The 27,687-nt window shown below is 42.2% G+C and overlaps 3 protein-coding genes across 5 annotated transcripts; all 3 read left to right on the plus strand.

The window, feature by feature from the left end:
• Nucleotides 1-356: 356 nt before the first annotated feature.
• On the plus strand, nt 357-24,703 carry LOC136960284 (E3 ubiquitin-protein ligase TRIM39-like). The gene is made up of 2 exons (XM_067254717.1): nt 357-456; nt 22,674-24,703. The coding sequence occupies exon 2, from the start codon at nt 22,676-22,678 to the stop codon at nt 24,305-24,307; it is 1,632 nt and encodes a 543-aa protein (XP_067110818.1). The 5' UTR covers nt 357-456; nt 22,674-22,675; the 3' UTR covers nt 24,308-24,703.
• On the plus strand, nt 393-2,342 carry LOC136960287 (E3 ubiquitin-protein ligase TRIM39-like). The gene is made up of 2 exons (XM_067254721.1): nt 393-456; nt 709-2,342. The coding sequence occupies exon 2, from the start codon at nt 711-713 to the stop codon at nt 2,340-2,342; it is 1,632 nt and encodes a 543-aa protein (XP_067110822.1). The 5' UTR covers nt 393-456; nt 709-710.
• On the plus strand, nt 15,079-16,837 carry LOC136960293 (L-rhamnose-binding lectin CSL3-like). Of its 3 annotated transcripts, none has more exons than XM_067254730.1 (7): nt 15,079-15,193; nt 15,723-15,784; nt 16,060-16,098; nt 16,171-16,212; nt 16,311-16,452; nt 16,530-16,644; nt 16,724-16,837. In XM_067254730.1, the coding sequence occupies exons 3-6, from the start codon at nt 16,083-16,085 to the stop codon at nt 16,630-16,632; spliced, it is 303 nt and encodes a 100-aa protein (XP_067110831.1). In that variant the 5' UTR covers nt 15,079-15,193; nt 15,723-15,784; nt 16,060-16,082; the 3' UTR covers nt 16,633-16,644; nt 16,724-16,837. The 3 variants fall into 3 exon arrangements, with proteins under 3 accessions (XP_067110831.1, XP_067110830.1, XP_067110829.1); XM_067254729.1 differs by having other exon boundaries at nt 15,723-15,767; XM_067254728.1 differs by lacking the exon at nt 15,723-15,784.
• Nucleotides 24,704-27,687: the final 2,984 nt, after the last annotated feature.

The following is a 27,687-nucleotide window of genomic DNA, read 5'->3' on the forward strand; positions in this document are numbered from 1 at the left end:
CCTACACCTTAGTCCTGATCACCATGGAAAAGTGCTGCTGGGGTTTGCAGTCTTCTATACGGTTACTGTAGGTTACAGCAAGCAGTTAGATCCTAATGATATTAAGAATGTCCCAGTATAGTTATTTTGCTCTCTGCTATTTAGTCCTCTATTATTTAGCAGGTTTTGTGTTAGAAACTGAGTTAGAGGGACCAGCTGAAATATCTGATTTGCAGTAGCTTTGAAGTAATAAAATCCCTCATTTTCAGCTGACTTGCTAGATAGAATTCAGTCATGAAAGGGTTACCTTTGTTCAGGACAGAGGACTGGAAGGGGAGGAGCCTCTTATCTCGTTATTCACTGAAATGAAACTAAAGAGATTCTAAACTCAGGAAACACGTTCTACTTAGTTTAGGTAAAGAGTGTTTTGGTTATTTTATACACAGAGATCATAGAAAACAACATAAGTGCCAACAGGTGAGAATAGAGAATCAATCAGGTGTATCCAATGATGATGTGGTTAGTAAAATACAGACTGTTGCTTGACTCTGACGTTCGAAAGACTATAGAACTATGCTTTTCTATATGCAGTATTTCTGTATTGTACTATTTCTGTCTGTGATATTGCTTCTTTAATGAAAGTACATTTTCAACAATATACCATTATAGTTTTGTTCAAGAGTACATAGGTTCACAAGATTCATAATTTAACTTCTGGTCTTATTCTAGAAATGGCTTCATGCAGCAGTCTCCTGTCTGAAGATCAGTTCCAGTGTTCTATCTGTCTGGATGTGTTCACTGATCCTGTCTCTATTCCATGTGGACACAACTACTGCAAATCTTGTATCACCAAGTACTGGGACAACAGTGACCTGTGTCAATGTCCCATGTGTAAAATGACTTTTGATAAGAGACCAGATCTTTATGTCAACACTTTTATCTCTGAGATGGCTGCTCAGTTCAGGAAGTCAGAGCCACTGAAGGCTACCATCAGTCCAGACCTGCGTCCTACTAAACCTGAAGTGTCATGTGACATCTGTACAGGTACCAAGCTCAAGGCCCTGAAGTCCTGTCTGGTGTGTCTGGCCTCTTACTGTGAGACTCACCTGGAGCCTCATCAGAGAGTTGCAGCCTTGAAGAAACACAAGTTGATCGACCCTGTGGAGAACCTGGAGGACAGGATGTGTCAGAAGCATGAGAGACCCCTGGAGCTGTTCTGTAGGACTGACCAGACGTGTGTGTGTCGGTTCTGCACTGAGAAAGACCACGAGACCCATGACACTGTTCCTCTAGAGGAGGAGTGTGAAGAGAGGAAGACTCAGATGAAGAAGACAGAGGGAGACATGCAGCAGATGATCCAGGAGAGACTGGAGAAGGTTCAGGAGATCAAACTCTCAGTAGAGACCAGCAAGAGAGATGCAAAGAGAGAGATATCAGACAGTGTTCAGGTCTTCACTGTTCTGGTGCGCTCCATTGAGAGAAGCCAGGCTGAGCTCATTGAGGTGATTGAGGAGAATCAGAAAGCAGCAGAGAAACAGGCTGAAGGGTTGATTCAAGATCTGGAGCAGGAGATCACTGAGCTGAAGAGGAGAAGCACTGAGCTGGAGCAGCTCTCACACACTGAGGACCACCTCCACCTGCTCCAGAGCTTCCCATCTCTGAGCACCCCTCCACACACCAAGGACTGGTCTGAGATCAGTGTCCACAGTGGTCTGAGTGTGAGGGCAGTGAGGACAGCTGTGTCTCAGCTGGAGGAGACACTCAATAAAGAGATGGAGAAGCTGTCTGACACTGAACTGAAGAGGATTCAGCAGTATGCAGTGGATGTGACTCTGGACCCTGATACAGCACATCCCAGTCTCATCCTGTCTGAAGATGGGAAACAAGTGAGAGATGGAGACATAGAGCAGGATCTCCCTGACAACCCAGAGAGGTTTGATAGTTGTTCCTGTGTCCTGGGAAAGCAGGGCTTCTCCTCAGGGAGGTTCTACTATGAGGTGCAGGTTGAGGGGAATACTGAGTGGGATCTGGGAGTGGTCAGAGAGTCCATCAACAGGAAGGGGGAGCTCACACTGAGTCCTGAGGAAGGATACTGGACTGTATGGCTGAGGAATGGAGATCAGTACATGGCTCTGGCTGTCCCCCGTGTCCTCCTCTCACTAAGACAGAAGCCCCAGAAGGTGGGGGTGTTTGTGGACTATGAGGAGGGTCTGGTCTCCTTTTATGATGTGGAGGCCAGGTCTCATATTTACTCTTTCACTGGCTGCACCTTCACTGAGAAACTCTATCCATTCTTCAGTCCCTGTCTGAACGATGGAGGTAGAAACCCTGCCCCTCTGATCATCACTCCTGTCACACACTGACAAAGACGTGGAAGTTGTGGGTTTGCTGGAGACAGTCATTTAAATTTTCAAATATTTATCAGGCTTTCTTCACAGGTAAACCAGTCTGCATCATCACCTCTATATAACACAACCAAGCCTAACTACAGCATAGGACAGGGTTAAAGTCTGTCTCTTCTCTATTTTACCATATAACTGGATAACTTAACTTAGAAACTCCATATTTCAGTCCCTGTCTGAACGATGGAGGTAAAAACTCTGCCCCCCTGATCATCACTCCTGTCAATGACTGAAAAAGATTTGGGATTGCTGCAGACAGTTAAGAAATTCTGATCATCATACATAAATCTAAAATCAAACAACAGACATTTCAATCAGGAAAGACCAGTGAATGAGTGAAGTTTATTGTACAAATGATAAGATATGATTTACAATGACATAGTGTTTGGTGCTTAGACAGTATGGGGAGATCAGGTGATGGTTGAAGAAATGGTTGAAGAAATGGTTGTCTGCAGCATGAAGAGAGATCCCCCATGGAGTCCAGACACTGGTGTCGGGGGCTGATGACCCAGCCAGACAACAAGCAGAGGAGGCAGACAGGAGACAAAGCCAAGAAGACCAGGCGGTGACGGGGAGGTTGAGGGTCGAGGACAATGGTAGCATGGACGAACGAAGGCAGGGAGAGAAACATATTTAAAGGCTCGGCAGCAGTACGATAGGCTAGAGGAGAAGGCTTGTCTCAGAGCTATTGGAGAGAAGTGAGCGGCTGATGGAACAGCTGAAACCCCGGTGACAGCCCAGGCTTTGAGGTAGAGGGAAAGGAGAGAGCACGCATAGTGGGGGGAGTGTGTAGAGAGACAGAATGCTCTTACTGACTGGACTTGTGCTAAGCTATATTATTTCGATGTATATGTGTAATATGAATCACTCTGAAATGGATTTAAAATATAATAAAATAATGAAATAAAAGGTAACCTACGTACACATGATATTTGTATTGGTACAGTTAGTAAAATGCCTGTTGCAGAGAAGGACAATGGAATCAAATCATTAAAAAATTATAATAAAGGACCATACAAAATAAAACTCTTGCAGTGATTACCATTTCTCTATTCTGAGTTTGTTTGTTTCATTTGGTACAACTTCTGACAAGGATCCTGAAGTGGCAAAATTGTCTTAGTCACACAGTGACAGAACTGCACAAGACAAACCTTGTAAATCATTAGTTTAACTGTGCTGTTGTCAGATCTATAGAGCACAGCCAGCACAGATGACTAAAGTGTCTCACCTCTTTATGGTCCTCCATGACAGTCTTTGGAGCATCAATGTTACTGAAGATGCCTTGAATATTTCAGCCTTCTCACACACTAACACACAAACACAAAAGATTGAACATTTTCAACAGCAGGAGTTCAGACAACGAGCTGGTGATGTGACGGACCCGTCCTTACTGCTGGGGTCAGGGTGGCAGAGGTCAAAGGTGAAGGACAATCCAGCACTCAGAAGAGGTTACTTGTCATGTTAAAAATTCACCACTAGATGTCCCCCTGCATCAACATATACATAATTCTATACACTTGTAAACTGTAGATCTCAGTGGAATCAAGTCAAATGTTTGGGTATTACACTGCACAAGCTGCTGTCTTGGTAACAACACATAGACTGTAACATGGGAATAGGTATTACTAGGATGAGAACATGCTCTGTGTGTGTGACACCTCAGATCAGGCTCCAGGTGGTCCAGTCACTGGTCTGATCTCACCTGGAGTTCTGCCCAGTCACATGGTCAGCAGCAGCAAGGAGAGATCTCAACAAGCTGCAGGTGACTCAAACCAGGCTGCTAGATCAGTGCAGGAGTGTTCATTTCACTGTCAAACATCCACCTTCATTTCTGACTAATAAAGACAATGCATGTATGGTAGCTGACTTCATGTTACCAGTGTGCATCATTGTGTGATAGACCTTAGAGAATGAACTAGAGAGGGTACAATTTCTGGGGAAATTGTAGGGTGTGCTTGCTTGCGTCGGTTGCACAGGGGTCCGTTTTTGAATGACATTTTTACAACTGATTTATGTATATTTTATATGAAAATGCATACTTATTATTTGTAAAGATTAAATAGATTTAAAAGCATTTTTTCTTTGCTGCTCATTTACAACTGAAAATACGAGTGAAGTGTAGAATGAAATAGATGTCTTCTCATTCCCCCTGCAAGAGGAAGCCTCATCGTTGAATAAAAACGAATAAATTTCGTCAGACCGGTGTAAAAATTGACGTAATCTCTATGACTTAAACGTCATTTTAAGTTTTTCCCTTCTCGTGATATTTTCAGGCATGTAGCCTACTCATTGCATTCATTCATTAATAAAGAACCCCCTTTGAAGATTATTCTACGTTACCCGGCAGTAGAAGATGGAATCGCGATTCAAACAGTACCATCTGCTAACTGAAAATATGCCCCCCAAAACGTAAATAAGCTTGACATTTATTTAGTGGAAAATCGCTCATTCATAAAAAGCTCGGGGGTAGCGATCATTGTCAGTAACAACGCAAAATGCGATATAGCCCTGTGTGGAGAAGCTGCCCCGGTAAATTGTACTACTACAGTACAGTAGAACAGTAGGAGTCAGGTGGCTGAGCGGTGAGGGAGTCGTACTAGTAATCCGAAGGTTGCCAGTTCGATTCCTGGTCATGCCAACTGACGTTGTGTCCTTGGGCAAGGCACTTGACCCTACTTGCCTCGGGGGAATGTCCCTGTACTTACTGTAAGTCGCTCTGGATAAGAGCGTCTGCTAAATGACTAAATGTAAATGTAGACTACTGCTGTGTTCGTCTTGGTAGCGATTGAATTGGATTTAACGTTCCGTTGTACGGTTTAGGCTGAAATTCATTATTTTCATGAACAGATTGACAACATTTAGGCTGTGGCAATGAAGTTCAGGTTAGTAGACTTTTGATTTAAGTAAGGGGAGTGCCGAACATGTTCTGTCGCCGTTTGACTTCCTAAACAGCTGTTTAGTGTAGATGTTTTTGTACAGTAGTGTGTCTCGCGTAAGCTACAGCGTTGCAGTGAGCTACACTGGTTTGAAACCACAGGTAATGGTAATTTCACCAACAAATCGTTTTCTAATGTCAGAATAAATCCTACAACGAAAATGTATATGTGAGGAATGTTTATTTTAACGATTGAAAACAGATAGCGCTACATCATAGACCACTGTAGTATGTGTTGCCTGGGCAACACAGGCTAATGTCATGATGCTAATACTTCAGTGAAATAGTAGACTACTGTTTCCGAAAGTAGATGTACTTCCTTAATAATATCAGCTTAAATTGTACATTACACATCACAATTGTGTGTCATATCACAAAGTAAAATGAGTAAATAGTTATCACCCTGGCCTCTTTTCTTGTGGCGTTTCTGCAGCTGCCTTGCAGTAAAGCTATAGTTAGCCTAGCTATCCCCCAAGTTAACAGATGCTAAACGAATGTTCTGGCAAAGGTAGTCACGCGTGTTTTCGTGACGTTAGTAACGTCAGTGACTGTGGCTAGCAAATTAGCCACCGTTAGCTTCACTTTTCGCCACAAAAACTTAACTTAAGCTTAAACCATGCAACGGAACGTAAATTCCAATAGAAGCAACTCAATCGCTACCAAGACGAAACTTTTGACACCTACGTTGTCTATGTAGGCCAAATATTGACTGAGTTTTAGGGGGGCAAAAAGAAATAAAATAAAAAATAACTAGAGAGGATACAATTTCTGGGGAAATTGTAGGGTGTGCTTGCTTGCGTCGGTTGCACAGGGGTCTGTATATTTTATATAAAAATGCATCGGGCCTACTTATTATTTATAAAGATTACATAGATTTAAAAGCATCTTTTTTTTGCTGCTCATTTACAACTCAAAATATGAGTGAAGTGTAGAATGAAATATGATGTCTTCTCATTTCCCCTGCAAGAGGCAGCTGACAGGCTGAATCAAAACGAATACATTTGGCAGACCGGTGTACAAATGGACCTAATCTCTATGACTTAAACGTCCTTTTAAGTTGTCCCTTCTCGTGATATTTTCAGGCATTTAGACTACTCATATTGCATTCATTCATTAATAAAGAACCCCCTTTTAAGATTATTCTACGACTTTACCGGCAGAAGATAGAATCGCGATTCAAACAGTACCATCTGCTAACTGAAAATATGCCCCCAAAAACGTAAATACTGGTAGCGATCATTGTCAGTAACAACTCAAAATGCGATATAGCCCTGTGTGGAGAAGCTGCCCCGGTAAATTCTACTACTACAGTACAGTACTAGACTACTGCTGTGTTGGTCTTGGTAGCGATTGCGTTGGTTGAATTCGATTAAACGTTCCGTTGTACGGTTTAGGCTAAAATTAATTATTTTCATGAACAGATTGACAAAGTTTAGGCTGTGGCAATGAAGTTCAGGTTAGTAGTCAGATAGTTTCCCTACTGAAAGACTTTTGAGTAAGGGGAGTGCCGAACATGTTCTGTTGCCGTTTGACTTAAACAGCTGAGGAGTTGTTGTTAGCTACTCACACTAGTGTCTCGGGTACAGTAGGCTACAGCGTTGCAGTGAGCTACACTGGTTTGAAACCACAGGTAATGGTAATTTCACCAACAAATCGTTTACTAATGTCAGAATAAATCCTACAACGAAAATGTATATGTGAGGAATGTTTATTTTAACGATTGAAAACAGATACATCATAGACCACTGTAGTATGTGTTGCCCGGGCAACACAGGCTAATGTCATGATGCTAATATGTCAGTGAAATAGTAGACTACTGTTTCCGAAAGGAGATGTACTTCCTTAATAATATCAGCTTATATTGTACATTACACATCACAATTGTGTGTCATATCACAAAGTAAAATGAGTAAATATTTATCACCCTGGCCTCTTTGCTTGTGGCGTTTCTGCAGCTGCCTTGCAGTAAAGCTATAGTTAGCCTAGCTATCCCCCAAGTTAACAGATGCGAAACGAATGTTCTGCCAAAGGTAGTCACGCGTGTTTTCGTGACATTATTGCAGACCGGTGTAAAAATTGACCTAATCTCTATGATTTAAACGTCATTTTAAGTTTTTCTCTTCTCATGATATTTTCAGGCATTTAGCCTACTCATATTGCATTCATTCATGAATAAACAACCCCTTTGAAGATTATTCTACGACGTTACCCGGCAGTAGAAGATGGAATCGCAATTCAAACGGTACCATCTGCTAACTGAAAATATGCCCCCCAAAACGTAAATAAGCTTGACATTTATTTAGTGGAAAATTGCTCATTCATAAAAAGCTCACTGGTAGCGATCATTGTCAGTAACAACGCAAAATGCGATATAGCCCTGTGTTGAGAAGCTGCCCGGGTAAATTGTACTACTACGGTACAGTACTAGACTACTGCTGTGTTCGTCTTGGTAGCGATTGCGTTGGTTGAATTGGATTTAACGTTCCGTTGTACGGTTTAGGCTGAAATTAATTATTTTCATGAACAGATTGACAACGTTTAGGCTGTGGCAATTAAGTTCAGGTTAGTAGTTAGATAGACTTTTGATTTAAGTAAGGGGAGTGCCGAACATTTTCTGTCGCCGTTTGACTTCCTAAACAGCTGTGTACTGTAGCTAGATGTTTTTGTAGTGTGTCTCGCGTAAGCTACAGCGTTGCAGTGAGCTACACTGGTTTGAAACCACAGGTAATGGTAATTTCACCAACAAATCGTTTTCTACTGTCAGAATAAATCCTACAGCGAAAATGTATATGTGAGGAATGTTTATTTTAACGATTGAAAACAGATAACGCTACATCATAGACCACTGTAGTATGTGTTGCCCGGGAAACACAGGCTAATGTCATGATGCTAATACTTCAGTGAAATAGTAGACTACTGTTTCCGAAAGTAGATGTACTTCCTTAATAATATCAGCTTATATTGTACATTACACATCACAATTGTGTGTCATATCACAAAGTAAAATGAGTAAATAGTTATCACCCTGGCCTCTTTTCTTGTGGCGTTTCTGCAGCTGCCTTGCAGTAAAGCTATAGTTAGCCTAGCTATCCCCCAAGTTAACAGATGTGAAACGAATGTTCTGGCAAAGGTAGTCACGCGTGTTTTCGTGACGTTAGTGACGCAGTGACGTTAGTAACGTCAGTGACTGTGGCTAGCAAATTAGCCACCGTTAGCTTCACTTTTCGCCACAAAAACTTAACTTACGCTTAAACCATGCAACAGAACGTAAATTCCAATAGAAGCAACTCAATCGCTACCAAGACGAAACTTTTGACACCTACGTTGTCTATGTAGGCCAAGTATTTACTGAGTTTTAGGGGGGCAAAAAGAAATAAAAATAAAAATAATAATAACTAGAGAGAGTACAATTTCTGGGGAAATTGTAGGGTGTGCTTGCTTGCGTCGGTTGCACAGGGGTCTGTATATTTTATATAAAAATGCATCGGGCCTACTTATTATTTATAAAGATTACATAGATTTAAAAGCATCTTTTTTTTGCTGCTCATTTACAACTCAAAATATGAGTGAAGTGTAGAATGAAATATGATGTCTTCTCATTTCCCCTGCAAGAGGCAGCTGACAGGCTGAATCAAAACGAATACATTTGGCAGACCGGTGTACAAATGGACCTAATCTCTATGACTTAAACGTCCTTTTAAGTTGTCCCTTCTCGTGATATTTTCAGGCATTTAGACTACTCATATTGCATTCATTCATTAATAAAGAACCCCCTTTTAAGATTATTCTACGACTTTACCGGCAGAAGATAGAATCGCGATTCAAACAGTACCATCTGCTAACTGAAAATATGCCCCCAAAAACGTAAATAAGCTTGACATTTATTTAGTGGAAAATAGCTCATTCATAAAAAGCTCACTGGTAGCGATCATTGTCAGTAACAACTCAAAATGCGATATAGCCCTGTGTGGAGAAGCTGCCCCGGTAAATTCTACTACTACAGTACAGTACTAGACTACTGCTGTGTTCGTCTTGATAGCGATTGCGTTGGTTGAATTCGATTAAACGTTCCGTTGTTAGGTTTAGGCTGAAATTAATTATTTTCATGAACAGATTGACAAAGTTTAGGCTGTGGCAATGAAGTTCAGGTTAGTAGTCAGATAGTTTCCCTACTGAAAGACTTTTGAGTAAGGGGAGTGCCGAACATGTTCTGTTGCCGTTTGACTTAAACAGCTGAGGAGTTGTTGTTAGCTACTCACACTAGTGTCTCGGGTACAGTAGGCTACAGCGTTGCAGTGAGCTACACTGGTTTGAAACCACAGGTAATGGTAATTTCACCAACAAATCGTTTACTAATGTCAGAATAAATCCTACAACGAAAATGTATATGTGAGGAATGTTTATTTTAACGATTGAAAACAGATACATCATAGACCACTGTAGTATGTGTTGCCCGGGCAACACAGGCTAATGTCATGATGCTAATATGTCAGTGAAATAGTAGACTACTGTTTCCGAAAGTAGATGTACTTCCTTAATAATATCAGCTTATATTGTACATTACACATCACAATTGTGTGTCATATCACAAAGTAAAATGAGTAAATATTTATCACCCTGGCCTCTTTGCTTGTGGCGTTTCTGCAGCTGCCTTGCAGTAAAGCTATAGTTAGCCTAGCTATCCCCCAAGTTAACAGATGCGAAACGAATGTTCTGGCAAAGGTAGTCACGCGTGTTTTCGTGACATTATTGCAGACCGGTGTAAAAATTGACCTAATCTCTATGATTTAAACGTCATTTTAAGTTTTTCTCTTCTCATGATATTTTCAGGCATTTAGCCTACTCATATTGCATTCATTCATGGATAAACAACCCCTTTGAAGATTATTCTACGACGTTACCCGGCAGTAGAAGATGGAATCGCAATTCAAACGGTACCATCTGCTAACTGAAAATATGCCCCCCAAAACGTAAATAAGCTTGACATTTATTTAGTGGAAAATTGCTCATTCATAAAAAGCTCACTGGTAGCGATCATTGTCAGTAACAACGCAAAATGCGATATAGCCCTGTGTTGAGAAGCTGCCCCGGTAAATTGTACTACTACGGTACAGTACTAGGCTACTGCTGTGTTCGTCTTGGTAGCGATTGCGTTGGTTGAATTGGATTTAACGTTCCGTTGTACGGTTTAGGCTGAAATTAATTATTTTCATGAACAGATTGACAACGTTTAGGCTGTGGCAATGAAGTTCAGGTTAGTAGTTAGATAGACTTTTGATTTAAGTAAGGGGAGTGCCGAACATTTTCTGTCGCCGTTTGACTTCCTAAACAGCTGTGTACTGTAGCTAGATGTTTTTGTAGTGTGTCTCGCGTAAGCTACAGCGTTGCAGTGAGCTACACTGGTTTGAAACCACAGGTAATGGTAATTTCACCAACAAATCGGTTTCTAATGTCAGAATAAATCCTACAACGAAAATGTATATGTGAGGAATGTTTATTTTAACGATTGAAAACAGATAACGCTACATCATAGACCACTGTAGTATGTGTTGCCCGGGAAACACAGGCTAATGTCATGATGCTAATACTTCAGTGAAATAGTAGACTACTGTTTCCGAAAGTAGATGTACTTCCTTAATAATATCAGCTTATATTGTACATTACACATCACAATTGTGTGTCATCACAAAGTAAAATGAGTAAATAGTTATCACCCTGGCCTCTTTTCTTGTGGCGTTTCTGCAGCTGCCTTGCAGTAAAGCTATAGTTAGCCTAGCTATCCCCCAAGTTAACAGATGCTAAACGAATGTTCTGGCAAAGGTAGTCACGCGTGTTTTCGTGACGTTAGTGACGCAGTGACGTTAGTAACGTCAGTGACTGTGGCTAGCAAATTAGCCACCGTTAGCTTCACTTTTCGCCACAAAAACTTAATTTAAGCTTAAACCATGCAACGGAACGTAAATTCCAATAGAAGCAACTCAATCGCTACCAAGACGAAACTTTTGACACCTACGTTGTCTATGTAGGCCAAGTATTTACTGAGTTTTAGGGGGGCAAAAAGAAATAAAAATAATAATAATAATAATAATATATATGTGAGAGAACAAAGGTTGTGCTCTCGCCGAAGGCTTGAGCACACCCAACTAGAGAGGATACAATTTCTGGGGAAATTGTAGGGTGTGCTTGCTTGCGTCGGTTGCACAGGGGTCTGTATATTTTATATAAAAATGCATCGGGCCTACTTATTATTTATAAAGATTACATAGATTTAAAAGCATCTTTTTTTTGCTGCTCATTTACAACTCAAAATACGAGTGAAGTGTACAATGAAATATGACGTCTTCTCATTTCCCCTGCAAGAGGCAGCTGACAGGCTGAATCAAAACGAATACATTTGGCAGACCGGTGTACAAATGGACCTAATCTCTATGACTTAAACGTCCTTTTAAGTTGTCCCTTCTCGTGATATTTTCAGGCATTTAGCCTACTCATATTGCATTCATTCATTAATAAAGAACCCCCTTTGAAGATTATTCTACGACTTTACCGGCAGAAGATAGAATCGCGATTCAAACAGTACCATCTGCTAACTGAAAATATGCCCCCAAAAACGTAAATAAGCTTGACATTTATTTAGTGGAAAATAGCTCATTCATAAAAAGCTCACTGGTAGCGATCATTGTCAGTAACAACTCAAAATGCGATATAGCCCTGTGTGGAGAAGCTGCCCGGTAAATTCTACTACTACAGTACAGTACTACTAGTAGACTACTGCTGTGTTCGTCTTGATAGCGATTGCGTTGGTTGAATTCGATTAAACGTTCCGTTGTACGGTTTAGGCTGAAATTAATTATTTTCATGAACAGATTGACAAAGTTTAGGCTGTGGCAATGAAGTTCAGGTTAGTAGTCAGATAGTTTCCCTACTGAAAGACTTTTGAGTAAGGGGAGTGCCGAACATGTTCTGTTGCCGTTTGACTTAAACAGCTGAGGAGTTGTTGTTAGCTACTCACACTAGTGTCTCGGGTACAGTAGGCTACAGCGTTGCAGTGAGCTACACTGGTTTGAAACCACAGGTAATGGTAATTTCACCAACAAATCGTTTACTAATGTCAGAATAAATCCTACAACGAAAATGTATATGTGAGGAATGTTTATTTTAACGATTGAAAACAGATACATCATAGACCACTGTAGTATGTGTTGCCCGGGCAACACAGGCTAATGTCATGATGCTAATATGTCAGTGAAATAGTAGACTACTGTTTCCGAAAGTAGATGTACTTCCTTAATAATATCAGCTTATATTGTACATTACACATCACAATTGTGTGTCATATCACAAAGTAAAATGAGTAAATATTTATCACCCTGGCCTCTTTGTTTGTGGCGTTTCTGCAGCTGCCTTGCAGTAAAGCTATAGTTAGCCTAGCTATCCCCCAAGTTAACAGATGCCAAACGAATGTTCTGCCAAAGGTAGTCACGCTTGTTTTCGTGACATTATTGCAGACCGGTGTAAAAATTGACCTAATCTCTATGATTTAAACGTCATTTTAAGTTTTTCTCTTCTCATGATATTTTCAGGCATTTAGCCTACTCATATTGCATTCATTCATGAATAAACAACCCCTTTGAAGATTATTCTACGACGTTACCCGGCAGTAGAAGATGGAATCGCAATTCAAACGGTACCATCTGCTAACTGAAAATATGCCCCCCAAAACGTAAATAAGCTTGACATTTATTTAGTGGAAAATTGCTCATTCATAAAAAGCTCACTGGTAGCGATCATTGTCAGTAACAACGCAAAATGCGATATAGCCCTGTGTTGAGAAGCTGCCCCGGTAAATTGTACTACTACGGTACAGTACTAGGCTACTGCTGTGTTCGTCTTGGTAGCGATTGCGTTGGTTGAATTGGATTTAACGTTCCGTTGTACGGTTTAGGCTGAAATTAATTATTTTCATGAACAGATTGACAACGTTTAGGCTGTGGCAATGAAGTTCAGGTTAGTAGTTAGATAGACTTTTGATTTAAGTAAGGGGAGTGCCGAACATTTTCTGTCGCCGTTTGACTTCCTAAACAGCTGTGTACTGTAGCTAGATGTTTTTGTAGTGTGTCTCGCGTAAGCTACAGCGTTGCAGTGAGCTACACTGGTTTGAAACCACAGGTAATGGTAATTTCACCATCAAATCGGTTTCTAATGTCAGAATAAATCCTACAACGAAAATGTATATGTGAGGAATGTTTATTTTAATGATTGAAAACAGATAACGCTACATCATAGACCACTGTAGTATGTGTTGCCCGGGAAACACAGGCTAATGTCATGATGCTAATACTTCAGTGAAATAGTAGACTACTGTTTCCGAAAGTAGATGTACTTCCTTAATAATATCAGCTTATATTGTACATTACACATCACAATTGTGTGTCATATCACAAAGTAAAATGAGTAAATAGTTATCACCCTGGCCTCTTTTCTTGTGGCGTTTCTGCAGCTGCCTTGCAGTAAAGCTATAGTTAGCCTAGCTATCCCCCAAGTTAACAGATGCTAAACGAATGTTCTGGCAAAGGTAGTCACGCGTGTTTTCGTGACGTTAGTGACGCAGTGACGTTAGTAACGTCAGTGACTGTGGCTAGCAAATTAGCCACCGTTAGCTTAACTTTTCGCCACAAAAACTTAATTTAAGCTTAAACCATGCAACGGAACGTAAATTCCAATAGAAGCAACTCAATCGCTACCAAGACGAAACTTTTGACACCTACGTTGTCTATGTAGGCCAAGTATTTACTGAGTTTTAGGGGGGCAAAAAGAAATAAAAATAAAAATAATAATAATAATAATATATATGTGAGAGAACAAAGGTTGTGCTCTCGCCGAAGGCTTGAGCACACCCAATAATAATATATATGTGAGAGAACAAAGGTTGTGCTCTCGCCGAAGGCTTGAGCACACCCAATAATAATATATATGTGAGAGAACAAAGGTTGTGCTCTCGCCGAAGGCTTGAGCACACCCAATGAGTAAGTGTGTGCTCTGTATGTGACAAAGAGGGGAACATCTAGTCAGGGCAGGTTTGTATGGATGTCATACTCTCTCCAGATGTCAGAGTGGTGTACAGGGTGTAGTGATTTACTGGCTGATTGGTTTAGTGATGTACAGTCCTGCAGTACAGACAGAGTACAGGGTTCAGGTGGGGTTCAGGCACCAGTTGTATTGTAGGAAACATGAGAGGTGCAATGAGCACTAAGGTTGTTATGGTGCTTCATAAATGGTGGAGCTAGTTCTGGCATGGCATTCAGGCTGTGCATCACGTCATCAGCTGATGTCACTCACACAATCACCTGCAGGTGTGTTAATTAATAAGTCTCTGCCTATAAATATTTTTTTAATCTTTTAAGATTTTCAAAATGTGAGACCCCACAAACATGAGGACAAAATAATCCTAGACCCGTCTGCTCCCCCCACACATCAGGACTTCTGATCGTAAATATTATCCTGTGGTGTGTACCCAGCATTAGTTTCAAACACTTGTCCCAAGCATCACCCCACCCTTAATTATCCTACTTTATTCAACCGTTGGGCTGGTCAACCATCTTCCTGCAGATTTGGAACCACAATTGGAACAAATGTGACTCAGCTTGTCAACCAGGTAATTATTAGAATCTGGTGTTTTGGATTAGGGTTGAATCAATCACCACCTGCCCCTCTATAAATACAATTGACACATCTACATATCCAACACATGCATCTGCTGTTTGTCCGTGAGTTTGAATTGTTGCCTCTATTAATACAAGTTGTCTGAGCTGAGGTGGTTTTGGTCTAATGTCTAGAAACACCATGAGTCCTCGTCTCACGCTGGGTACTCTCATCTGTAAGTATCGGGTCTCTCTGGGGAGGAGGGCAGCTCCTTGGAGAGCAGAAAGACTACTTTATAATTCATAAACAAAGTTTTATCTGGGATTAAAGTTGTAGAATTAGATTATGGTTTGTGACTGGATTCACTGTAAAGTCAATCCTATAGCTCCCATATTTAAAAAATGTAACCTTAAATGTTATGGAATGATCAGTTCCAGAGACATTGTGAAATATTTCAGAGACTCTAGTTTGGAAGTCACTTGCTCTGGGATACTTTAATTAAAGGTATATTTTAGTTGTTTGACTGGGGTTATGGGTTAAATTGGAGCCAGAATGGTCAAAGGTTAAACGAAATGGATAACTTTGCAAATGAATGGAATCAATTACAAAGCAAACATGTTACAAAATGAAGGTTTCTAACTCTTACCTACTCCACCATGATTATTGTAAATCAGAGGTGAGGAGGGAGTAGGAGAAGCCCTCAGGAGATTAAGAATCCACAGAACAATATAATTCCCTTTTTTTATACCCAATATTATCTGTAGAACAACCCAATCACACCACCTCTTGACCCTTATCAACATGCGACAGTAAGTTACAAAATGAGGTGAGACCCACGTAGACACACCATCCAGCAACTCCAGAGTTTAGCATGAGAGGTGGGGGCAGGGTGACACTCAGCCTTGCATTACTTTGTTTTCTGTTTATGAAATGTAAAGGGGTGGGGGTGAGTTCTTGTCTTTCCACAAATCTATAATGAGTTTTACATGTTGCAAATGCATCTGGGACAAAGTCCAACTGTATATGATGCTCTAGGAATGTTTACAGTCCATATTTGACCAACTGCCAGATTGTGATTGTGGTCCTTCTGTCTGTTTTCAGTGCTGGCAGTGCTGCCATGTTGTATGTCTATAGGAGCAGGTAAAACTCAAACTGATTGTCCAATGGAGGATCTGTTTTTTTGTGAACAACTGACAATTTGTATCGTTTCAGTGAAAGTTATCTGTGAAGGTCATCAGGGCACCCTGAGCTGTGGTACGTTGCTACACTGTTACATTTGTGCTGTTAGATTCTCACTGCATTCAAGTGATATTAATTGTAAGAGCATAAGAGTTCCGTCTTCCTGTTTCCAGGGAGTGGGAGTAATGTGATTCGCGTGCTCCGTGCTAACTATGGACGCACAGACAATGAGACCTGCAGCTCTGGTCATCCCCCCAATCAGATTAACAACACAGATTGCCTCAACCCCACAACCTTCCTGTTGGTGGCTGACCTGTAAGACCCGTGCACACACAGACATGCGCGTTCTCCCTCACACTCACACACTTATTTTGCTCCTTCCACCTTCCCAGGTGCAAGGGACATAGCTGTTCTCTGTATGCCTCCAACTCTGTGTTCTCTGATCCCTGTTATGGAACCTACAAATACCTGTATGTGGTCTACTGGTGTGTGTGACCTACACCTGCGGTAAGTGATCTTTACATCAGTCTCTGTATGAGTGACGTGTGTTTGTGTATATATTTTTGACTGGCACTTTCTGTTTCAGTGAGGATTGTTGGGTCGAAGGAGTGGACCATTCCTGGAACAGCCTGTATCTGGGTGTGAACCAGTTCAAATGACGACTAGGTCAATATTGAATAAATTCTTCCATTTACTTGTATCAGTGTGTTTTGGTTGTTTCAAGACAGGTCAGTCAAACGCATCAGGGTCAAGATCAGTGATACAGGAAGCACTTGAGTCACTAAAGCCACTGAGACCAAAGAAGTCCAGAGCAAAGCTCTGAGTAAAACAAAAACAACTTGGTTTCAAATACTTTTCCCAGGCATCACCAGATCCTTTATCCTGTTGGTGTTATGCAATTATACCCATATGAAATGTAGTGTTTGCCTTCGGGTCATTGTGACCCACCGTGTTGCGACAACTTTACCTAGAACAAAAAAGTGAAGCATCTTTTAACCTTTCGATTCCCCCCCCCCCCTCCATTGCACCGCCACCCTCACGCTGTCTTTGGGTCGTCGTGACAACCTTCATGATACAAAAATGAAGTGAAACATCTTTTTATTCCTCACGCTGTCCTCGTGTCACAAGGAGAGCGAGAGGGTGGCGTAATAGACTAGGATCAGTCAGTCACAACTACTTGGAGATGGCACGAGAATGGCGATAGACTACAGACACGTGTCAATGTTATATGATGACAATCAACACCTTTCTCTGCTTTTGCACATGTAATAAGTGAATGTATCGTGAACACGTGTGCAGACTGCACATGCAAACATGAACACACTTCTTTGGGGTGGTAATGGAGTAGTCCAGTTGTGGTCAAGATGTATAACCTAGTTCTAAATGTGTGATGTTCTAAAGGGCGAAAGTGGTCTGTTTAATGTAAACGGGTTCTGCAGGCACTCTTGCTTTCTCTCTTGTGAAATGAAACAGGCAGTTGTTAGACGTCCTCTGTAGTCTCTTTCTAAACTAATTCGAGTATCGTTGGGTCTATTTCATGTAGCAGGAACATGTATTGATGTTGTTTGTATTCCCCATTTAATACCTAACCCACAAACTGTTACTAAATAAACCAAAGATGCTGAACCTGTAGTTCTAAAACTTTTCAGATCAACGTCTTCTCAAACAAAACCGTCCAAGTTTCACCAACAATCTACCATGTCATGTTTTCTACGCCATAGAAAATGAAATGACCAATGTAGCCTCTACGTATGAACGTTTCATGATTAAGAGAAGTTGAAAGTATTTACTTAAACATTTTGTTTAATGTAGAAATGTGTCTGTAGCACCAGACTGATCACGTGCAAACAGATCCCTCCAACTGCTGAGTGATCTGAGAGGGAGAGAGAGAGGAGGGGTGAGAGTATGTGATCCACAGCAGTTTATGATTTGAACATGTTTTAAATAGTAAATACAATAATATTGAAACCTGAGGGAAAGGACCATTGTCTCTTGCTTGGCAAGAGAGTGAAGGAGTAAACAAGCAACTCCAGTATCAGGACAGAGGAGGGAACTACACCTGCTGATGTGTCACCTCTGTGTGGTCTTCCATGACAGTCAGTATAGTATCAATGGTGCTGAAGATGACCAGGACCAGTCACATGGTCAGCAGCAGCAAGGAGAGATCTCAACAAGCTGCAGGTGACTTAAACCAGGCTGCTAGATCAGTGCTGGAGTGTTCATTTCACTGTCAAACATCCACCTTCATTTCTGACTAATAAAGACAATGCTTGTATGGTAGCTGACTTCATGTTACCAGTGTGCATCATTGTGTGATAGACCTTAGAGAATGAATGAGTAAGTGTGTGCTCTGTATGTGACAAAGAGGGGAACATCCAGTCAGGGGAGGTTTGTATGGATGTCAGACTCTCTCCAGTTGTCTATGAGTGGTGTACAGGGTGTAGTGATTTACTGGCTGATTGGTTTAGTGATGTACAGTCCTGCAGTACAGACAGAATACAGGGTTCAGGTGGGGTTCAGGCACCAGTTGTATTGTAGGACACATGAGAGGTGCAATGACCACTCAGGTTGTTATGGTGCTTCATAAATGGAGGAGCTAGTTCTGGCACGGCATTCAGGCTGTGCATCACGTCATCAGCTGATGTCACTCACACAATCACCTGCAGGTGTGTTAATTGAAGGTCTCTGCCTTCCCCCTCATGCAGGGGACACACTAAAAGATTTTCTTTAATCTTATACGATTTTCAAACTGTGAGAGACCAAAAACATGAGGACAAAAAATCCTAGATTTAACTGTTTTGCTCCTATAGTGTGTGTGCCATGATGTGACAAAGACAGCACACCACACACAAACTGATTTTCAACCTGTGTCCCGACTGTGAACACAAGAAATGTGCAAAATCTCTCGAGACTCAAGAATAAGCATGACGGACGATATGCTGGAAGAAATTGCGATGATGGTGTTTGGAATGATTTTCACAGAGAAAAAGAAAAGGGTTTGCTGTTGCCACAAATCGACAAGCTGATCCTCCATCTCTGATGTCCAAAGCCATTTAACCAAAGAGTCAATATAAGTTATTTGATTTAACTTTGTGCTGCGCTATGACTGTGTTTGTTATGCTTCCGTCTTCTCTCAGCTTGCTTTATGATTGGATATTGTTTAGTTTCACGTGAAAATCTCCAGAGCTTGTGCGGGTTTGACCTCGGGGTTCCCCCCACACATCAGGATTTATGATTGGTGATAGGACTACCCAACACAGTAAAAATAGATTAAGGCTACAAGGCTTAAAACAGCAACTCATCAGCTGATTATATTTTCCATGTGTACAGAAATACATGCAGCAGTCAAACCATTCATTCACTGTTGCAGCTACAAATGATCCCAAAAGTAAAATGTTGATTTATGAATCACAAAATGATATTTATGAATCAGTTTGATTTCTTGAAGGAGGGAATGAGGGGGCTTTCACTCATGGTTTCAAACAAGATTTATGTTAAGGATTCATTGTCAGGTCTTCCTTTTAGGTATTGTAAGTACTATTGATTTTAAGGCACAACTTTATAAGACAGCCTTTGGTAAACTGATTCCCCTTTGAACCCCATCCACGTTACTCCAGGAAATGAAGTGGATATAAATTCTCAAAACTAATCCAACATTCATTCTCTGAATAATATAATCGTTGTTGTTGACATATTATATTTCTGGGAAATTCTCAGGTGAAAGGAATTAGTCAGCTGCCCTGAGCTGTGTTGGAAGTTATGTTTGCTTTGTCTTAGTTGTCTGACAAATCCTGTAAAATCCAAGATGAGGTAACGTGTGTGGCAACAGCCTGAATGTGATTGCAACAGTGTTCATCATGTATAAAAGCAGGTGCAACCAGGCCACAGTCAGACGTTTTCCTCAATTCAATAGCATCAACACCCCAAAGAGAAGCCATGAAGCCAGTGATCGTGCTGTACGTTGTGCTGATGATGATTGCACTGGTGTGCAGTAAGTACTGTTTAACTTTACTGTCACCCTATCTACCTCTGTGTTTCCTGTTGTATAAATCATCTTTGCTTCTATAAACTGTAGTGTATAAATAAGTTGTTTGCTGTTTTCTACTGCCATTGAATTGCAACTGTACTGTTCACTCGTTCCAGATGTTTATGCTGCATGTGAGAATGGAAGATGTGCCAAGAGATGTAGTAGTAATGAATCTAAAGACAGCAATTCATACTGTGGGGGTGGAAATATGTAAGTATAAATCTATAGACTGGTTTTCATCCATAGACATCTTTGGTCCTTTTACTGTGTGCATGTGACTTGTGGCTTGAATTGATATTTCTTTTGTCAGATGCTGTGTTGAAAAAGGCTGGTGAAGAACATCCGTAAAGGAAGATGTGGATCAAGCAACATGCATTATTGTGTTTTTTCTTCTTTCATTTAAATTGAGTTGAAACAGTCAGACACTTACACGAGATGCATTCATCATGATCTGCGTTTATGCCAGTTTGAATAAAATCAAATATCACAATTATACGTAACTGTGAATTCATTTATTTATTTAGCAATACTCAAGGGTTTTACAGAAATTACTTGAATGTGCTTATTGTCCAGGGCCCTTGACATCATACAAGGAAACTCACGTTACAAAAGGAACATATAGCTTGGATAGGAAATGACAATAAAGAAGATAACAAATAGATGGCTCTTTTCATGAGAAATTTATTAACTTCACAGTGCACATAAACTGTGATAAAACTTCCAAACACATAAAAAATAGGTTAAGGCTACAAGGCTTAAAACAGCAACTCATCAGCTGATTATATTTTTCATGTGTACAGAAATATATGCAGCAGTCAAACCATTTATTCACTGTTGCAGCTACAAATGAACCCAAAGTAAAATGTCACTAAATTATATTTATGAATCTGTTAGGATCTGTTTGTACCCTCCTGACCTGTGGTGTCCTAAGACTTAATTTGGGAGGCTCCTTGAGCTCGTCATTGCTAAATTAATTTCTTCTTCAATCTAAACTACACTAGTGTATGCTGCTGGAATCTTTAATGTGATCAAAAAGAGAAAGACAGATGTTGTGATGCAAATTCATTTTCTTTACGATTCATGTATATATTCAGTTCTTTCTTTACGATATATATTCAGTTTATCACCAGATTATGTTCGGTCTATATGACTATGCTGGCTGTTTATACATAATGCCTCAATTTCTCATGGTTGTTAAAATTCAATTTTTGTCAAATGTCCTGCAAGTCACTTTGGATTTCACAAATACTTTAAACTTAACCTCAACTTAAAATGTCGTTGGCAACATTTTGTTATTGTTTTCAACACATCCAACGATAAATTATATGAAATTCGGTTCTGTCATGACAGTATTGATAACATAACTGTCTGATTTGTCATTTGTTTTGTAATATCTTTAAATAGCCTTTTCAAGCAATTCTTTATATTGATGTAATCTCCACAACTCATGATGAACAAAACAGAGTTTAAATAGAGTTCAGGGAATTGCTAGTCAAGCAGTTTTTGGCCATTTATGAGACCAAAACTAAATTGGTCCTCGGGGTTCCCCCCACACATCAGGATTTCTGATTCGCGATCGAGGCGCCTCCGACGTCCTTCCGAGCAGATTCTGTCACTCTTAACACACCTCACACCAACGAAACATCTGATAAGATAATCCGTAGAACCATCAAGATAATTGGGACATTACCTAGGATTGTCGGAAGGGGTAAAATCGGCCCGATTATCCTGTGGTGTGTCCCCAGCATTAGAGGACTTGAATACTGCATGCCTTCACAGACCCGGGCACACATGCTCACACATCATGTGTTACTGTGTACCTGCATATTGTGCTGTTGCTGCCACCCTCCAAAGACAAATCTACAGTATTCCATTGCAACAAATGGATAATCAGTACAAGAGTATCTTAAACTTAAATGTAGATAACATACTTATGCTCACTGCACACACACATAAACACACCATACACACACACGCATTTGTATTCACACAACTTTCATTCAACATGTCTCTCCGTCATTCTTCCCTCATCACACACTATTTTTCTTTATTTCTTTGTTTCTATATCTCTCAATCACTAATAAAACCTCAATCAGTAATAAAACCCTTCCCGTCAGCTGACTTGCTAGATAGAATTCAGTCATGAAAGGGTTAACTTTGTTCAGGACAGAGGACTGGGAGGGGAGGAGCTTCTTATTGTTATATCACTGAAACGTAACTAAAGTGATTCTAAACTCAGGAAGCACATTCCACTTTGTTTAGGTAGAGAGTGTTTTGGTTATTTTATACACAAAGATCATAGAAAACTACATAAGTACCAACAGGTGAGAACAGAGAATCAATCAGGTGTATCCAATGATGATGTGGCTAGTAAAATACAGACTGTTGCTTGACTGTGACGTTCGAAAGACTATAGAACTATGCTCTTCTATATGCAGTATTTCTGTATTGTACTATTTCTGTTCTTAGGTTCATAAGATTCATAATTTAACTTCTCGTCTTATTCTAGAAATGGCTTCCTGCAGCAGTCTCCTGTCTGAAGATCAGTTCCAGTGTTCTATCTGTCTGGATGTGTTCACTGATCCTGTCTCTATTCTATGTGGACACAACTTCTGCAAGTTCTGTATCACCAAGTCCTGGGACAACAGTGACCTGTGTCAATGTCCCATGTGTAAAATGACTTTTGATAAGAGACCAGATCTTTATGTCAACACTTTTATCTCTGAGATGGCTGCTCAGTTCAGGAAGTCAGAGCCACTGAAAGCTACCATCAGTCCAGATCTGCGTCCTACTAAACCTGAAGTGTCATGTGACATCTGTACAGGTACCAAGCTCAAGGCCCTGAAGTCCTGTCTGGTGTGTCTGGCCTCTTACTGTGAGACTCACCTGGAGACTCATCAGAGAGTTGCAGCCTTGAAGAAACACAAGCTGATCCACCCTGTGGAGAACCTGGAGGACAGGATGTGTCGGAAGCATGAGAGACCCCTGGAGCTGTTCTGTAGGACTGACCAGACGTGTGTGTGTCTCATCTGCATGAAAACACACCATAAGACCCATTGCTTTATAACTTTAGAAGAGGCATTTGAACAGAGGAAGATTAAGCTAAGACAGATGATGGCTGAGATGAACCAGATGACGGAGGAAAGATCTAGGAAGGTTCAGGATATCAAACTGTCAGTAGAGACCAGCAACACAGATGCAGAGAGAGAGATATCAGACAGTGTTCAGGTCTTCACTGCTCTGGTTCGCTCCATTGAGAGAAGCCAGGCTGAGCTCATTGAGGTGATTGAGGAGAAGCAGAAAGCAGCAGAGAAACAGGCTGAAGGGTTGATTCAAGATCGGGAGCAGGAGATCACTGAGCTGAAGAGGAGAAGCACTGAGCTGGAGCAGCTCTCACACACTGAGGACCACCTCCACCTTCTCCAGAGCTTCCCATCCCTGAGCACCCCTCCACACACCAAGGACTGGTCTGAGATCAGTGTCCACAGTGGTCTGAGTGTGGGGGCAGTGAGGAGAGCTGTGTCTCAGCTGGAGGAGACACTCAATAAAGAGATGGAGAAGCTGCCTGACACTGAACTGAAGAGGATTCAGCAGTATGCAGTGGATGTGACTCTGGACCCTGATACAGCATGTCCTGAACTCATCCTGTCTGAGGATGGGAAACAAGTGAGAGATGGAGACATAGAGCAGGATCTCCCTGACAACCCAGAGAGGTTTGATTTTTGTATCCATGTCCTGGGAAAGCAGGGCTTCTCCTCAGGGAGGTTCTACTATGAGGTGCAGGTTGAGGGGAATACTGAGTGGGATCTGGGAGTGGTCAGAGAGTCCATCAACAGGAAGGGGGAGATCACACTGAGTCCTGAGGATGGATACTGGGCTGTATGTCTGAGGAATGGAGATGAGTACAAGGCTCTGGCTGTCCCCCCTGTCCTCCTCTCCCTGAGACAGAAGCCCCAGAAGGTGGGGGTGTTTGTGGACTATGAGGAGGGTCTGGTCTCCTTTTATGATGTGGAGGCCAGGTCTCATATCTACTTTTTCACTGGCTGCACCTTCACTGAGAAACTCTATCCATTATTCAGTCCCTGTCTGAATGATGGAGGTAAAAACTCTGCCCCTCTGATCATCACTCCGGTCACACAGTGAAAAACGAAGATGTGGAAATGCTGGAGTTCAAAAGAAACTTTTATTACAAAATATTAATCTGAACAAAACAGTTGTGGGTATGTTGGAGACAAAGTAATTTAGATGTTCAAACATTTATAAAAAAATCTGTAAACAGAGGCAGTGCTCCCCTGGTGGCTCACTGGGTAGAGTGTCTCACAGACTAAGGCCTGACTCAGTGACTGGGGTTTGAGTCCAGCCTGAGACGATTCCTACTTTTCTCTCTTCAATACTACCTTTCCTGTCACTCTTTCACGGTCTGTATCAAATAAAGGCAAAAATCTTAAAACAGGAAATATTATCCAGTCCCAAGTAATAATATGTTTTATGAAATATGGCAACGAGATGTCACCTAAATGTACCAGTGAACGAATGAAATAAAATGACCTAAAATGCAATAAAGGAATATAAAACCTCATTCAATCCTTTAAAAAAGTATATTTTTTACACTACCACAATCAGTGAAAAGCACGAATCACCTATGAGAACGTTTGAAAACCTCCAACATGAGATCCTAACATGGTGCTTGTATTCAGGGATGATGTACAAACACACAGTTGTGTTTCAGGTTCACAATAGTTCTGTTCAAGTTGGAAATGCTCTGAAGAGCACAAACTCCTGCTTTCTCTCACTGCTTCGGTCAGTGTGTTTAAGTTGTTTAGGGTAATCATATTTATATGCACATATATGTGTATACGAGCCAGCCAGAAACAGGCTCACCATCTGCAACAGCGCACCTGACCCCCTCTCTACCACAGCACCCCTCTCTCCCTAACACCGTAACAGGCAGTATCTTCAGACAGACAGAAATGTATCTGTACGTATGAAGAGAGACAGAATGTGTGTGAGCAAAAGATGTCTTCGGTAGCTGTACACCCTGTGGGTGTAAACTACAGTTAGAGCAGGAACATCTGGTGGTCCCTCTGGTGGACAAAGCAGCTCACTACAATGTCTGTCCTGATCTGGCTGACTGAGAACCAGTTTGCCTGCTGCCTGCTGGTCGCCTGTTTTGTTGTGCTGAGCACCAAGGAGACGTGTGCGCCAGGGTAGGGTTAGGTCATGTGGACGTGTCACACCTGTGTGTCTCAGCATAGGAGAGGGAACAGGCTAGCATAGCCTGGCCAGCATAGAAGTTCAAGTACGAGTGACAAGCAGTGACGAGTGACGATGGAAGATCTGTCTCATTCCAGCCTGTGCTGTGCTGTGTGTGGTGTGTGTGTGTTCGTCTCCCCCCACCACCACCAGCATCCCCACCACCTAGAATACAAACAGCCCTGCCACCTTGCCGGTGTTAGGATGTTGTTCAGCTCTTGTTTGACTTCATCTCCTTTCCACAGCAGGAAGAGAGCGACTGGGCCAATCAGAGGGCTATGAGCCAGGAACCCTCGGCTGTGGCGTCTCTGCAGGACGAACACGCGTCAGGAGAAATGACAACGCTGCCGTAAGCCGCTTCCATGCAGGGAACCTCCCACACGCACTGCATGGAGACATCCCAGCGTTCACAGAACACGTCCATACAGAGAGAGACCTCAGACAAAGACTGAAGGACTCAGTCAAGCCCAGGTAAAACACAGTTCCTCAATAGCCTCCGGCTCCAATGCTTTTTCTTCTTGTATGTGTGTGGCTGGAGGGGTGGGGGTGGGTGGGAGAGACAGAAAGAGACCTTGACAGTGTGTGCTCGTGTGAGGACGTTGTGTAGAGGCACATTCTGCCTGAAGACATTGTGCCGGCTCCCTGTCCTTCCTTGGTGACGAGGACGAGGCGCTGTGCGTTTGATGGAGAGAGTGTGTGTGTGTTTTCCATGGGTGTGTGTGTTTTCCATGGGTGTGTGTGTGAGTGTGTTTTTCTACGTGTGTCTACGTGGAAGAGAGACAGAATGTGTGTGTGTGTGTACGGGACAGATAAAGATAGAGAGTGTGTGTGCATGTGTGTGACAGGTAGAGAGAGAGAGAGGTTGACACTCAGTGGCTGTGACAGGAAGGTCAGCAGGTACAGGAGGGCCAGTGGGAGAAACACAGGCCGACATGCAGCCTGACAACCATGACAGGTGGTCCCGTAAAACGGTGACACACTCTCTACCGCTACACGCACACACGCTCTCTCCACCACAGCATTGTCTCTAACCCACTCACACACCTCATAAGGGTCTGCTAGAGCAGCAGATGATTAGCTGTCTGGGCAGTGGGAGGAATAGTGAAGGGGGGGGGGGTGAAGGGGGGGGGGTCAGGGCTGAACGCAGACGCCATGGTGAAGCAAGACTGCCCTCTCTCTCTCTCTCTCTCTCTCTCCCCAGTGTGTGGCCAGCCAGCTTCTGCTGCATTATGCTGCTGCCTCCTCCTCCTCCTCCTCCTCCTCCTCCTCCTCCTCCTCCTCCTCCTCCTCCTCCTCCTCCTCATGATGAAGGCTCCTCCTCTGGCCCTGATCACAACACGATGACATCCTGGCTGCAGCCTCCAGCCAGGCGGAGCATCTGTCAACACCAGAGAACCCAGCTGGGTCTGGGAACACCTGTTCCCTGGTAGACCCACCAGGCTACAACGACGCATATCAAGGTACCCCCCCCCCCCCACACACACACGCACACACACACACACACACACACACACACCCTCACCCTCACCCTCCCCTCTCCCCGTATCCCCATAACGACCACATCAGATATTCTGCCTCCCGCTAGAACATTCAGCAGAGACCCGTGGAAAGTCAAACGAACACCTGCCGTCTCTGACCGGTACGTCGGGTTTCAAAGACGAATTCTAAACGGTTTTGCCGGGCCCGTTGAGGGTTAGCCATTCGTATTCCGAGGAGCGCGTCCCTCTTTTGTCGAGGCCGGTCGCCATCTTTTCCACTCATCACTCATCAAAGGTGTGTTGAGCGTGTGCCTGGGCTCCCCCTCCAGCCTGTCAGACGAGGGCTGAGAGGCACGGCGTGTCACTAACTGAATCCCCCCTATCAGTGTACAGCCGTGATGCCGGCTTCCTGCACAATAGACTTTGATTTCATTATCCGGAGCCTCAACGGCTGATTGGCAGTAAAACGCGACCGTTGGTTTGGTCACGATAGAGGGAAGTTGGGTTGGTTGCAGATACCGTGTCGACTCTCACAAGTGGCTCTTGAGGATGAATACAGCCATTAGGGGACAAGATGGTGGAGGGCTGCACTCGGTTTGGAAGAGAATGAGGTGTGTGTGTGTGTGTTGGGGGGGGGGGCTATCTGTGACTGCAAAGAATACCTTCATCTGCCAATGGAGGCTGATCACCTGACAAACAACGAGGAAAACACATCAAGATGCTGCACGAGTACGTAAGACAGCGTACAGGATATGATGTCATTTTCGAAACGTATGTCTTTCCCTGTCACCT

The sequence above is a fragment of the Osmerus mordax genome, chromosome 17 (assembly GCF_038355195.1).
Source record: "Osmerus mordax isolate fOsmMor3 chromosome 17, fOsmMor3.pri, whole genome shotgun sequence".
NCBI lineage: Eukaryota > Metazoa > Chordata > Actinopteri > Osmeriformes > Osmeridae > Osmerus > Osmerus mordax.

What these genes read in the sequence shown, in the direction of transcription:
- LOC136960287 (XM_067254721.1), top strand. Translation starts at nt 711, where the DNA reads ATGGCTTCATGCAGCAGTCTCCTGTCTGAAGATCAGTTCCAGTGTTCT.
- LOC136960293 (XM_067254728.1), top strand. Translation starts at nt 15,145, where the DNA reads ATGTCTAGAAACACCATGAGTCCTCGTCTCACGCTGGGTACTCTCATC. An exon ending in TTGTATGTCTATAGGAGCAG is followed by an intron (nt 16,099 to 16,170) that starts GTAAAACTCAAA and finishes GTATCGTTTCAG; the next exon opens with TGAAAGTTATCTGTGAAGGT. An exon ending in TCAGGGCACCCTGAGCTGTG is followed by an intron (nt 16,213 to 16,310) that starts GTACGTTGCTAC and finishes TCCTGTTTCCAG; the next exon opens with GGAGTGGGAGTAATGTGATT.
- LOC136960284 (XM_067254717.1), top strand. Translation starts at nt 22,676, where the DNA reads ATGGCTTCCTGCAGCAGTCTCCTGTCTGAAGATCAGTTCCAGTGTTCT.